This window comes from Atractosteus spatula, chromosome 3 (genome assembly GCF_055471065.1).
Source record: "Atractosteus spatula isolate fAtrSpa1 chromosome 3, fAtrSpa1.hap1, whole genome shotgun sequence".
Lineage (NCBI taxonomy): Eukaryota > Metazoa > Chordata > Actinopteri > Semionotiformes > Lepisosteidae > Atractosteus > Atractosteus spatula.
The window spans coordinates 66194465-66207053 of NC_142708.1; the positions used below are offsets into that span (position 1 = coordinate 66194465).

Here is a 12589-nt window from a genome sequence, read left to right on the forward strand (position 1 = left end):
ATTTCAAGTTTATTCACGGGTACCATACTACTTGGGAGAGAGTTCAGATCCAGATGAGGTTATCAGCCGTTTCTTCCTGTCAGTTCCATGTTAAGGATTATGCAATTCCGACAACAAGTATTGTGCTTTGGAAATAACTGTAATGTTTTAGTGGAAGACCGAATGAGTGAATGTACTGTAATGTAGTTTTGTCAGCAATTGCTCCTGTTTTATCTCACCTTTGAGGTCGGGGTTTAAAATAAATGAAGTAATTGTTAAAGTGAGATAACAGCCATACAAAAGGCAAGATTGTAATTGCAGGGCCTCTTTCTTAAACTGTTTGGTTTAGTGTATGAGTGATAGCCGAGGGATTTCGGGACAGATGATCGCCGTCTAAACGTTTATCCAGCGATTCATTTGCTGAGTCGTAAAGCTGCATTAAGAACAGCGTAGAGATCTTGCCTTTCTACACCAGTTTTGCAGCTGAGCAGGCCGTGCTGGCAGAGCGCCAGGCCTGCGCCTCTCGGCGTGGAGTTGAAATTGATTTGCTTGTATTAAAAATAAAGGACATGTCACGCACCTAAGGTTTTTACACTGCATTATGCAACACTATAGCCCGTGCGCTGCAAACAGCAAGGTGCCCTAACAATTCTTTTTTTTAACCCATGGTGGCACGGTAATGCTTTAAACTGGAGCGGAAGACTGTAAAAAGGACTAAGTTTTGGCTTGAAATGTCCGGTTAAGCTTTGATATGAAAAAGAATGCGGGGCTTAATAGACAAATATACAAACTCGCAAATACCAGCTTTTCCTGTGTATGGAAAATGTCCATGTCAAAATAAACTGTAGAGATACTTTGTGCAAGGTAGTTCCTCAATGTTTGCAGAATAAAGCAATCGAAACGAAGCAATGGGCTTGATTTCATACAGTATTTGTGTACATTCTGGATGTATTTTTTTCCTTTTGCCTTAGTGTTTTTTGTGTGTAGTTCAGAGTTCAACAAAAGCATTTGAAAGCTAGGTGGTCTAGTGGCTAAGAAATAAAAGTATTGGAACCCAGAGTTTACCAGCTCAGGTCGGTCCTGAGACACAGTCTTTATCTCTGTATGTACACTCCAGCAATTGACCAAACCTCTATCAACCTTTTTAGATGTGATATCAAACCCCTGTTGTCAGTGATGCTGAAGGGGTTGATGTCACAGTTACACATCATACTCTCTCTAGATAGCTTTTGAGTAAAGTACCTGCTAATTGGTTAATTAACATAACATGTGGGCTTGAAGTCTGCATGTGCTCATAGTTTGTATGTCCTTTCATCTGTTCTGCGTACTCTGTTCTGCTGTTTTCTGTGTAGTACTAACTGTTCCAGGAAAACCAATTGATTCAGCAAAGCCTCTAATGCAGTTAGCTGAAGAAAGAAAAGGTCACAATCAAAATTTAAAAGCCACTCTTGAGAATCTAAATCAACGGCCCCTTGGAAAATCTTTAGGGATTTGACTGGAACACATGTACAGTAGCTTGGAGAGAAGTTCTAAAGCCAACAGGGGCTGGTGCAGCTAATAAGTTAATAACCAATAACAAACACTGTGGCAGAATAAGGCAAATTGTTACACACTATAGATGAGCTAGACAAGACAAGAAAACCCCATGAACAGTGAAGCAGTAGAGAGAACAAAGAATCAGATCTTACAATATTTTACAACTGCAAACCCCTGTTTCCGATGTGTAGGGTTGCAAAAAGTCCCAGTGCAGTTCAGTGAAGTTTTGACATGAGTTTTAATTTGTTATGAAAAAGTGTCCTCAGAAAACAGACACATACTGTACAATTCTCTCTCCATAAATTCAGGACCAGTATGTATTGAGGACTAAAGATGGTTCAACATACAGATTACCTCATAGAGCACCATAGAATTTTTGACAACACTTATCTCTGCCTTCCAGTTCCAATACCATATACTCTCTCTAAACATACTCTACAACAGGTGTGCGTGTCTGTCACACCTGTTTCCAGAGTTTAAACACATTGAGAATTCAACAGATGGGATTTCACAACTACAACTCCCCTCAATCCCACACAGGGGAGAATAAGGAAGTGTAGGGAGACATCATCCACCCAGAAAACACTCACTTTTTGAAGCCACCTTCAAAAGATTGCACAGATCTGTTTAGAGAGGAATAAAAAAATAGTCTTTTCAATTTTCTGGAGTCAAAGGATGCATTCTATAAATGCCAGATACTGTATGCACTCAATATTTTTTTCAAAAAAATAATTTGCAAACAAAGCACTGTATCAGAAGAATTGTTTATTGGGTAAATATTTAAATTTACCCTACAGCGTCAAACTATGAAAGGTAATTTAACATCCTTTTGCTTTTTTGAAAATGCCAGCATTAGATTCTCAACCTCCCTGCCTCAGAATCCCGTTCCAGTCACCCACAACTCTATGTGTAAAGATGCTTTCCCTCATTGCCTTGATGAGGATTTTGACGTATCTACATAAAAAGTCCAGATCCCTTTCATGTGCAGCCCTGAATCACCCATTTGATTAAAAAAAGCAGCTAAGATACTAATTTAAGTATTAATAAAAAGATATTTAGTTTTGACTGGGATTTTGCTCCATCAGGAGTTACTAAATTATTATGAATGAGTCCCTCACGTCTGCAAGAGCAATGCAAAGATGCAATTTGGCCTCACAAACCAACATTGAAAATGGCTAAAAATTACACTTACACTTCATAAATATTTAGTTTCAAAGACTTGGCAGTTTTTTTTAAAAGGAAAGGTTTGGCAATGACTTCAAAAAGTAGTTAAAAATTACTACAGTAATAAAAACACTCACAGAGCCAGGGAGAAGCTGTGATCTTTCAAACTATGCTCAATGAGTTTGGGTTGGCTGGGGGGCGGTGTTACTCGTATGGCTTTGATTTTAATCCTAGAGGAAGAATTGAACACTTCTTAATCCTGGGATGAGTGCTGCTTTCACTGTATTCCACACTCTCACTGGAGACTGGAAAACTACTGTGCTGGCTTTTCCCACCTGCTGCCACTGAAGAGACACTTCACAGTGGCAAGTGCAGATACCCTGGCAGGGGCAGGCAAGCGCCAACCCTCTCCCAGCATCATTATAAGAGTTATAAACGGGCCACGCTGCCCACTGACGTGCCTTCCCAGAAACAGCTGCGGTCCAGCGATGCAGGAAAGGACAGACCTACCGCTTGTACAGAGACATTCCACACCCAGAAGGGGCAGAGGTGGGGTATGTGCGTGTGCATGGAGAAAAGAGCGAATGTTAATATTTAGCATTCAACCCACCCATCCTTTTTGTCCTGGGGAGGGTTTCAGCAGTTATTGTACACCCAGCTGGCACATTGTAGCCTGCATAGGTCTCTGCACTTTTTCAGTCAAAACAGCCAATATTACTGTATGTATCTTATATCAACCTATAGTAACTCAGCTTACTGTTTATAACAACAGACACAAATGAGAGGGGATCAGTTCATTCATTATTGATTCTTTTAAATTAACCTCAGCTAATTGCCTTAAAATGTGTCCCTTAAAAGGAAATTTACTAACACATTTTTCAGATTAGACAGTAATTACTGTACAATGCAATGGTGATGTGTAACTGTGGCAGACAGTAGGCAGCATGTTCATTCAACAATAAGAGTAAAAGCAAACAGATAAATGATCTGTACAAATACGAATAGCCAGTTGCCTCAATTCAGTCTGAAAAATTGCCTTTTTTGCTGTGATGCAGATATAACCAGGAGACTCTATATCAAGGATTAAAAAGACAAATCCATTGGGGTGGTGGTGGTGGGGGGTGTGGGCAGGTGATTTTTGGTATCATTTCAACACCACTTAGGAAATCAAGCACCTTCTCATTAACACTGATCCTCAGTGTGTAACAGGCAGTTTGTTAAATGTGACCTACAAGCTCCACAATTTCATTAATACACCAGCAGTGTGGGCTTGACCATCAGACACAACCCCCTTCTCCTCCTGGCAGGTGATGTATACATCTTGAGTGTGCAGTATGTAAAAGAGTTTCTGCAATATTTATTAGACGACAACACTCCCCACTGAATATACATCACCAGAATCAGAGGTACCTCTAGCAGTGCTGCCACTCTTTCTACAGCTAGGCAGATCACAGCAATCAGGGTAAAAGATATTGCTCAATGATGCAACAGCAACATCTGTAGCGGGGCTTTTAACACACAATAATCCATCTATCCAAATTTGAAACATTTTATCCACTACGTGGCTGCAGTAGAGCCAGAGCTAACTGGCTTGCTAACTCAGCAAGCAATGGGTGCAAGGCAAGGTACACCCTGGATGCACACAGACACACACACTCACACCAAGGCCAATTTTCCCAGAAGCCAATTAACATGCCAGTGTGGTTTTGCACTGTGGGAGAAAACCAAAGCATCCAGAGAAAACATACGTGACCACAGGAAAAACATACAGGTAGCCCCCCAGGAATTTAACTCAGATCCTCAGCACTTTTGAAGCATTAATATTAATCACTGCGCCACCATACCTCACACACAATCATTATCTTGGGAATACAGAGACTTACAGTAGATGTTACACTGTACACCCTCAGACCCAACCCTGGGCTTGTTATAAGATATCATTCCTGTCTGGAGGTAATAGGCCTCTGGTCTCAGTTATAGCTCTTGCCAGTTCCTTTTATCTGTGAAGCTTGAAAGTTCTTTCAGCCTCACGTGCCTACTTCCCGGTGTTTATTATGTCCTACAACCTCTCCCAAAGAGACAAAACTGAAATCTCGAAATGGCCCATTGCCTGACACGCTCTCCTCTTTTATAGCCATGCCCAGAATGTATGCACAGTGATGGACTTGTCAATTGCCTGACAAATACACTGATCCCCCGTGCAGTGTACTCAGTGCAGGATCACCTCATTTTCCACCCAGTGAGTTAGAGTACTGCCGAACAGTGATGAGTTACTAGGAATGGAGATAATTTTAGACTGTTGGCTTCCCTTCATACAGAAAACTTCCCTGGGGAAGGTAAAAATTGTGAAAACCAGTTCACACTTTTAAGCTTTTCTTTCCTGTTATATACTACTGTATATCTTATATAGGTATTCCTCCATACATTTTCTGACCAATTCAGAGTCGCAGGGAACCTATCCCAGCAAACAACAGGCACTAGGCAGGATACACGCTGAACACTAGCTTCTGTTAAAACCATAAGTGCCTTACAATCCATTGGCTCAGCACTCACTCATCCTTTGGGGACACTTTGTCAATGTGTTTCTGTGAGGTAGTGAAAAACAGCTTTAAGAGAAAGCCACTCGCCAAGCCTGGCAGATGAATTGGCCTTGCAGGCCACCTGTGGCGTCGCCCAGTACATTAATCCATTCTCTAACTGACTCTTCCGATTCAGGGTCACAGGGGAGCTGAACCCCATCCCAGCAGGCAATGGGCACAAGGCAGGGTACACTCTGGATGGGACACAAGTCCATTGCAGGGCACACACACAGACATAAAGGGACAAACACTCTGTAACTCAGTTACTCTGTTTGTAATTGTCCAGCATTAAGCTTCTAGATGCAATAACCAGGATACATGAAGTCTGTCATCTGAGTGCATTGGTACAAGGTGGTGCCGGGTCTATATCTCCAGCTACAAATCTGCTGAGCATGGACATGAGCAGTGACCTACACTAGACTTAGGCTAATATTTGCTTTTTATCCCTTCATATGTATGGGCATCAACTAATTCAAGATCTACAAAGGCTCTTTTTGCTTTTCCCATCAAAAACAGTGTACAGTAGCAATCCTCGCTTACTGGCCATCAGAGGTTCTCAGCAGGGACATATTACTGTAAATGTAAATCTCTAGTCCCCCTTCAGGGGTGATCTTTTGTAGCATACATAAGGGTTAGGCCAGATTACCAGCCATTCTCTTTATTTGAGGTCCCTTCCCTGAGCCAGTTCCCCATCTAACAGTAACATCATGGTTGGAAAAGCTTTCCTCTGGTGCCCTTGCTGATTCTGGACAGCTCCCTTCTGCAGCTCTGCTGTATTTAGACCTTGTTACCCTCTTCCAACCTTTAATCAGGCTTCTCTTGGATGCTCGTGTCGTACATCAAAGCAATCACCACTTCCTCCATAATACTATTCTCCTCTGCCCTTTGCAATCTATGTGTAAGAGGAATAACCCACCCTGCCACTCTGCGTGGGAGACACCATCTTTGGGACACATTCCATGTGTCTTATCTGCTTCTTTTCATTGGTCCCTGAAATGTTTCTCCCTTTGAGTTTGAAATCTCTTATTTTTTAACACCCTGTAAACCTCCTTGTTTTAGTTAGAAGCCTAAAACACTAATCTTAGATTTTAAACCTCTTCTAATCCATCCATTTTCTAAACACTTCTTCCAATTCAGGATTACAGGAAAGCCAGAGAGTATCCCAGCAAACAGGCACAAGGTAGGATACACCCTGGATGAGTCACCAGTCCATCATAGGGCAGATACACACTCACACCACTTTTCTCAGAAACCAGTTAACCTACCAGCATGTCTCTGAAATGTGGGAGGAAACCAAAGCACCTAGAGGAAACTCAAACACAGAGAGAACATGCAAACTCCACACACACTGTGCTCCAGGTGTGAAATTGAACCCAGTGCTCCAGTGCTGCAACACAGCAATGCTAATCACTGCACCACAAGGCCACTCTTACTTTGTCTAATAGTAAACCGTTACAATAAGGATATCCTGGGCATAAAACAGACCAAACTCTCATCACATGGGACTCTTCTTATCAATCAAAACCTACTACCCTTACAGAAATCTTCCTTTATTTCATCATTTGCTAACCTTCAGGCTGCATAGCAGTCTAGATAGGAAGTTTTTAGTGCCCTCTTGTGGATTTATGTGGGATTACACCAACAACAATGTAACTACCACACATGACTCAATTAGAACACAATGAACATCAAAAACTGGTGGAATGAGGCAAACATCAAGCTTTGCAGTAGCAAAAATAGATTTTCATGTATAAGGATGCTTCAGGAAGAGTCTTGTTTCATGCATCAATTTGGAATTGATTTTTCTTGAAAGTGAAAAGGAGCGATTTTCTTGCCTGTTGTGTACACAGTCGCCAGATCTTTCATTGATGAGCTGTAAATTAACACTCAAAAACAGCTTTGCTTACGATTAATCCAACAGTACTAAAGACATATTTTTTGTTATTCCCTTATTTCTACATTGATAGTTGATAATTATTTTCATTGTTTTAAACACATTGTTTTAGGTAATTAGAACCCAGACAATAATCCAAGTTTCCTTAGATTACTTAGCTAAAATTGGCCTGTATCTTGGACAGGGGTAGCACTGAGGGAGGATGCAGGGGAAGTCTGTATCTACAGTCTCTTTTCCCCATTACCATTCTGTGTTTTATGTGACAGTATGCTTACGGCATTATTAAAATGAAGAAATCCCTTGTTGATGGTAGCACAGCATTGCTGCCCAACAGTGCTGGTGCCCTGGGTTCAATTCCAGACCAGGGGTGCTATCTGCGTGGACTTTGGATGTTCATGTGGGTTTCCTCTGACTGCTTCAGTTTCTCCCTGCAGTCCAAAGACATGCTGGTAGTTAACTGATTTCTAGGAAAACTGGCCCTGCTGTGAGTGTGCATTTGTGTCCATGTGTGTGCCCTGTGATGGACAGGTGTCCCATCCAGGGTGTACCTTGCCTTGCACCCGTTGCTCACTGTGATGAGCTCCGACTTTCCTGCCACCTGAATTAAATGAGGTAGTTAGGAAATGAAGGGATGGAAATCCTCTATTGTTTGTGGACAAGGTCTTTACAGCAACTACTGTCTTTCCATTGAAACCTTTCCTGTATTCTACTCTACCCAGCAGAGCACTGAAGTCAACACAATTCAACAACTCAATTTTCCCTTCAACTGGTAATTTTGTCCCAGTTACAACATCCTTAAGGGAATAGTGGCTAGGATATCTGTTCCACAGATTCACATTTTTTTCTTTTTAAAGAGGTTTGCTATACAGTTTATATCATTATCCAACATTTTATTTTTATTATTTCAAGAATTGCTTTTAATAATTGAACAAGATCCAAACAAACAACTTAATATGCACAACACTCCTTAAGTGAAGGTGTTCAAATATTTCTCCCCTCCAGCTGAGCCTGGTTAGGCTCTGATGTGTGTTGGCTTTGCAATATGCGACGCATTGCCGGAGGCAAACATCGTGGAGATTTCAAAAACCAAATGACCCACTCTGGGCTTTAAAATGTGTAACATTCAACCCAAACTCTTCTGAAGGAATCATTTAATCTAGTTTGGAAATAGACCACTGCAAAGCAATTGTGTCCTCAGGTACGTATACTGAACAGAAATAACTTCAAAATTGAAATCTGTAATCCTAGTTACGTAATGTTCATGTACTGTATACTGTATATATTTTAATTAACTCAATACATCTCTAGGCATAAAAAGAAGAATATTAAATGCAACTGGAAGACATTTTGTTGCTTTTACTTTTGTGCATTACTCTTCATCTCACATGTACTATGCATACTGTAGTTTGGGATATTTTGGAAGAACTGAAATTCAAACAATCGATCCACATTAAATGTAGTGTTGATGGTTAGACAATCCATATAATTAAAAACAGACTAAGCTGTAGCACCTGCAAATACATTAATCCATGCACAGAGAACAGAAGCCTGAACATATCAATTGCCATCCATGTGTAAAATAACTTGGACATGTAAAGATTTTAGTTTACTGCAAAACTTGCAACCAACACACACATATATGCCTCCTACTCGAGCGCTACCTGGACCATTTAAAAAAGTTCCAATTGAACACATTCCATTCCCGTCAGTGGCATGAGTCAATGATATAGAACTAATGCCTCCAGCAAACAAAAGGAACTGGAGTTGATCTTCAAAGTGGGTACTTTGTAAACTCATTTGTGTGTGACATCACCCCTGAAAGTACTTAACTGAATAACTGGAGTTTCTGCACTGCTGAAGTACTTTAGATGTGAACACCCTGAAACAAATTACTTGTTAAAATCACTTAAGAACTGTATACAACTTAAAATCTGTATTTTCTCCTATGGTACAGACAGTATGCTTACTATATATCCAGTGGTGTCTGACCCTGGTTCTGGAGACCCGTAGAATCCTCTGTTTTTGTTTTGTAGTAGATTATCTCCAGATTGCTTAATTGGATCAATCACTTGCTTGATTAGAAGGTAACCTACTTTTCAGATCTCTGCTCATTGACCATTTAAGACTGTCTGTTAAAACTGCAGGACTACAGCACTCCAGGAGCAAGATTCGACAGCTATGAATGCATCTGCTTATGTAAGATTGACAGGCTTGGATGGGTTGTGACATGTTTCGCTCAGCATTTTGAAAGATTTAGAGCTCACGCTCCTCCCCTTCTCTCAGTAGGCTCACCTTCAGTGGCGGTAGTGATGGGAGTAATGATGTGTGGAACTAAGCTGCATGCTCCATTTATCCCACTACTTCCAACAGTTTTCAGTAGGTCTGGGAAGTGGGGATTGTGCTGGGCAGGAAAGGTAATAAACATCTATCTCCTGCTCCTCAAACCAGCCTTGCTTGAATGACACTGTCTGTTCTAGTCACCATGTTTTGATCAGAAATTCCATCCATCCATTTCCTAAAGGCTTTGTCATGGAGGAGCCAGAGACTACTCTGGCAGGGTACATTCTGGATGGGAGGCCAGTCCATCAGGGATGCAAACAGACACAGGCACATTCATACTAGGGCCAGTTTTACCAGAAGCCAACAGGCGAAACGTTGTGTTTTCTCTCTTCTCATTCAGCATGGAATAAACCTATTACTTATTCCATTGCAGCCTTCTAGTACTGTGTGTCTCTGGACTGTGGGAGGAAACCAGAGCACCTGGAGGAAACCCACATGAACACGAACAGAACATGCAAACTCCATGCAGACAGCACCCCAGGTCCAGGGCCCCAGCTCTGTTAGGCAGCAGTGCTGAGTACTGAGCTTGCAAGTATACAGTATTTACAGTGCTTTGCAAATGTATTCACCCCCTTCCAAGGATATTCCATTTGGTTGAATAGCAGATGATGTTTACACATTTTTAAAGTAAATATTAAAACAGGAATGCTTCAGACTTCTATGGGTGGAAGTCAGTAAAAACTGCAATGTATTTGTATATGTACATTTCAATTGCTCTACAAAAATGTAGCATTAACTACAGAAATAACTCTTAGCTTTCGGTTTGGATTCTGTTGCAATCTAATAGAAATTGAGCTGTTAAAGTAAAAAGATTTATTTGACGTATCAGAAATACAAAATCCACAAAGAAAAACATTCTTAGTGCAGCTCAACCTGTATAAGCTCACTGCAAATATGTATATACAGTAGATCTCTCCTTTTCAGTCTGTGCAAAACTACGGTATATAATATCATTTCTTCAAAGTCTACTCAAATCCTTCTTCCAAATCACATGAAACACCCTTTGACGTCCACACACACTTCCTGTACTTAATCAACAAGAATGAATGAATAACAGGAGAAAGAAGCAGACATTTGCTGAAGCATAATCCTGTATTCTGTTTTAATATCACTATCATCTGCACAGTAATATACTGTATATAATCTACATAACATCTACAGCAGGTCTCAACTTGTAACATGCAAAACCTTTAATTCAATGAGCACAAAATAAAGGAAGAAACAGGAAGTCTTAAACAGGAAGAACCATTACCTACTGTTTTACCAGGAACATCACTAGTATGTGGTCTGACCTGTACGCCTGGGATGAGAGACCTCTAAGGAAAACCTGGTTTCTTCTACCAGTGGTGTCAGTGGAACAGTAGGTGGCGCTCTTTCCTCTAGTCCAGAGTGTACATACTAATGCCCCACTGTTGTGGCAGAGGTCACTGTGCAGTAGGAGGTACTATCCTCCCGAAGGGATGTTATATCAAGATCACTAAATTACAATATTTCACCGTTGGCCTTCCTACATTCCCACCTTTATCCGAATTGGTGAAGTAGTTTCAGAGGCTAAAGTAGATTTTATCCTACGTACAAAATGCTTTGAGACCTTTCAGGATGTGAAGTGTGGTACAACTGCAGGAAATGATCAAAACTAATTTATTGTTAAAATGGTTTTAAAAGGTGCCCAATTATCTGCAAGCAACATTCCAGATAGAAAAGTTCTTACCCACTTTCTGCATGAACTGACTTACTGTATGTCATGCTCTTTGTTGTTTCTTACAACCTCTGTCATAGGTTCATACTGTCGGAGCCAAAAAAACTCCAAATTCAGTGGCCAATCCAAAAATGTATCACTTTTTGTCTTGACACAGATTTTTTCTGATTTGAATGAAAATCAAATCGTCTCATAAATCCAAGACAGAACACTGATTTAGCATCTTATTTAGACGCCGTATTGTTAAAATGCTGAAGTTCCTCTCAGTTATTGGTACCAAACACACAATCGGTGATGTAGACAGTGAGCATCTTAGCTGAATGACTTTTAAGACTCAGGTAAGAGGCAATTAAAACTTTCTAACTAAGCAACAGCATACAGAGAGCTATAAGGAAAGTAATCATTCTCCAAAGCAATCAGAAACAGCCCCACTGGGAGAGCTCCACCTAGTGGCCTGTGCCAGGTCACATGTAATTTTGAAAAAACAACCATTTTATTAGATTTTCAAAACTTTATCTATAACAATCATAATTCAATAAAGACAGGAAACAAAGCTACAATTAACATATATAATAGCTTCTAAAAACAAAAAAGAAATGAGGTTTAAGCAAACAAAATGAACTTCTTAAAGCCCTTTGTGGTTTTTCTATCGTCCACAAAACCATGTTACTTTAGCATCAAGACTTTGGACTTACCTGGTCTTTTCTCGAGTCGCCCCCGCCGACCTCCACACAAACGCACCTTGGAGATGAGGATGAGGATCTGTTTCTGGCACAGCGACTTGTTGCTTCGCGGGCAAGCTTTCCTCTTGGTGGAGATGGGCCGATTGGTCTGGGCCTCTTTGACTTCTCGTTTCTGCCGAATGAGGGAACTGGCGAGCGCTGCCATTTTTGGAGGGTGTTGGGGGGGGGAGACAAGAGCTCCCAAGGGCCTTTCCTGGCGGGCGTTGGGGAGGGAAGGAGGAGGGGAGAGGGGTCAGACAAGAGGGCAGCTGGACCTTTCTGGCAGATGGGGGAAGGAGATCTGAAAAGTCACATCACCCACAAAAAACCCCAAATCAAACAAAAGAAAAAAACACCAAAGACGCATGAATCCCTACATCCGAGCCCTTGGCATAGGAATCTGCCTAACCCCACACACTAAAGTTTTCCACAGGGTTTAAAAAAAAACGTTCTCTACTCCCCGGGACAAAAAGAAAAGCAAACAGCCAATGCAGTTTGGATTTTCTCCTCCAAAGGCAAATTCATCCTGTGAATTTGAATCCGAGGACGGAGGCAAAAATAAAAAGGTAATAAGATCGATTCCCCTGTCATGCCGTCTTTGTAAATTCCAGAGAGCTCAGGCGGAAGGTGACATTCTGAGGCAGTAGTGGAACTGGGTCCCCTCAGAGTCAGAAAA

The 12589-nt window shown here is 41.1% G+C and overlaps 1 protein-coding gene across 1 annotated transcript in view; it reads right to left on the minus strand.

The window, feature by feature from the left end:
* Nucleotides 1-12079, minus strand: part of fgf11a (fibroblast growth factor 11a) — a 70634-nt gene extending 58555 nt beyond the window's left edge. Inside the window, exon 1 of the mRNA XM_088911280.1 lies at nucleotides 11887-12079. Within this exon, the coding sequence (XP_088767406.1) occupies nucleotides 11887-12079 (193 nt within the window). The remainder of the gene's footprint in view (nucleotides 1-11886) is intronic.
* Between the last annotated feature and the right edge of the window lie 510 nt (nucleotides 12080-12589).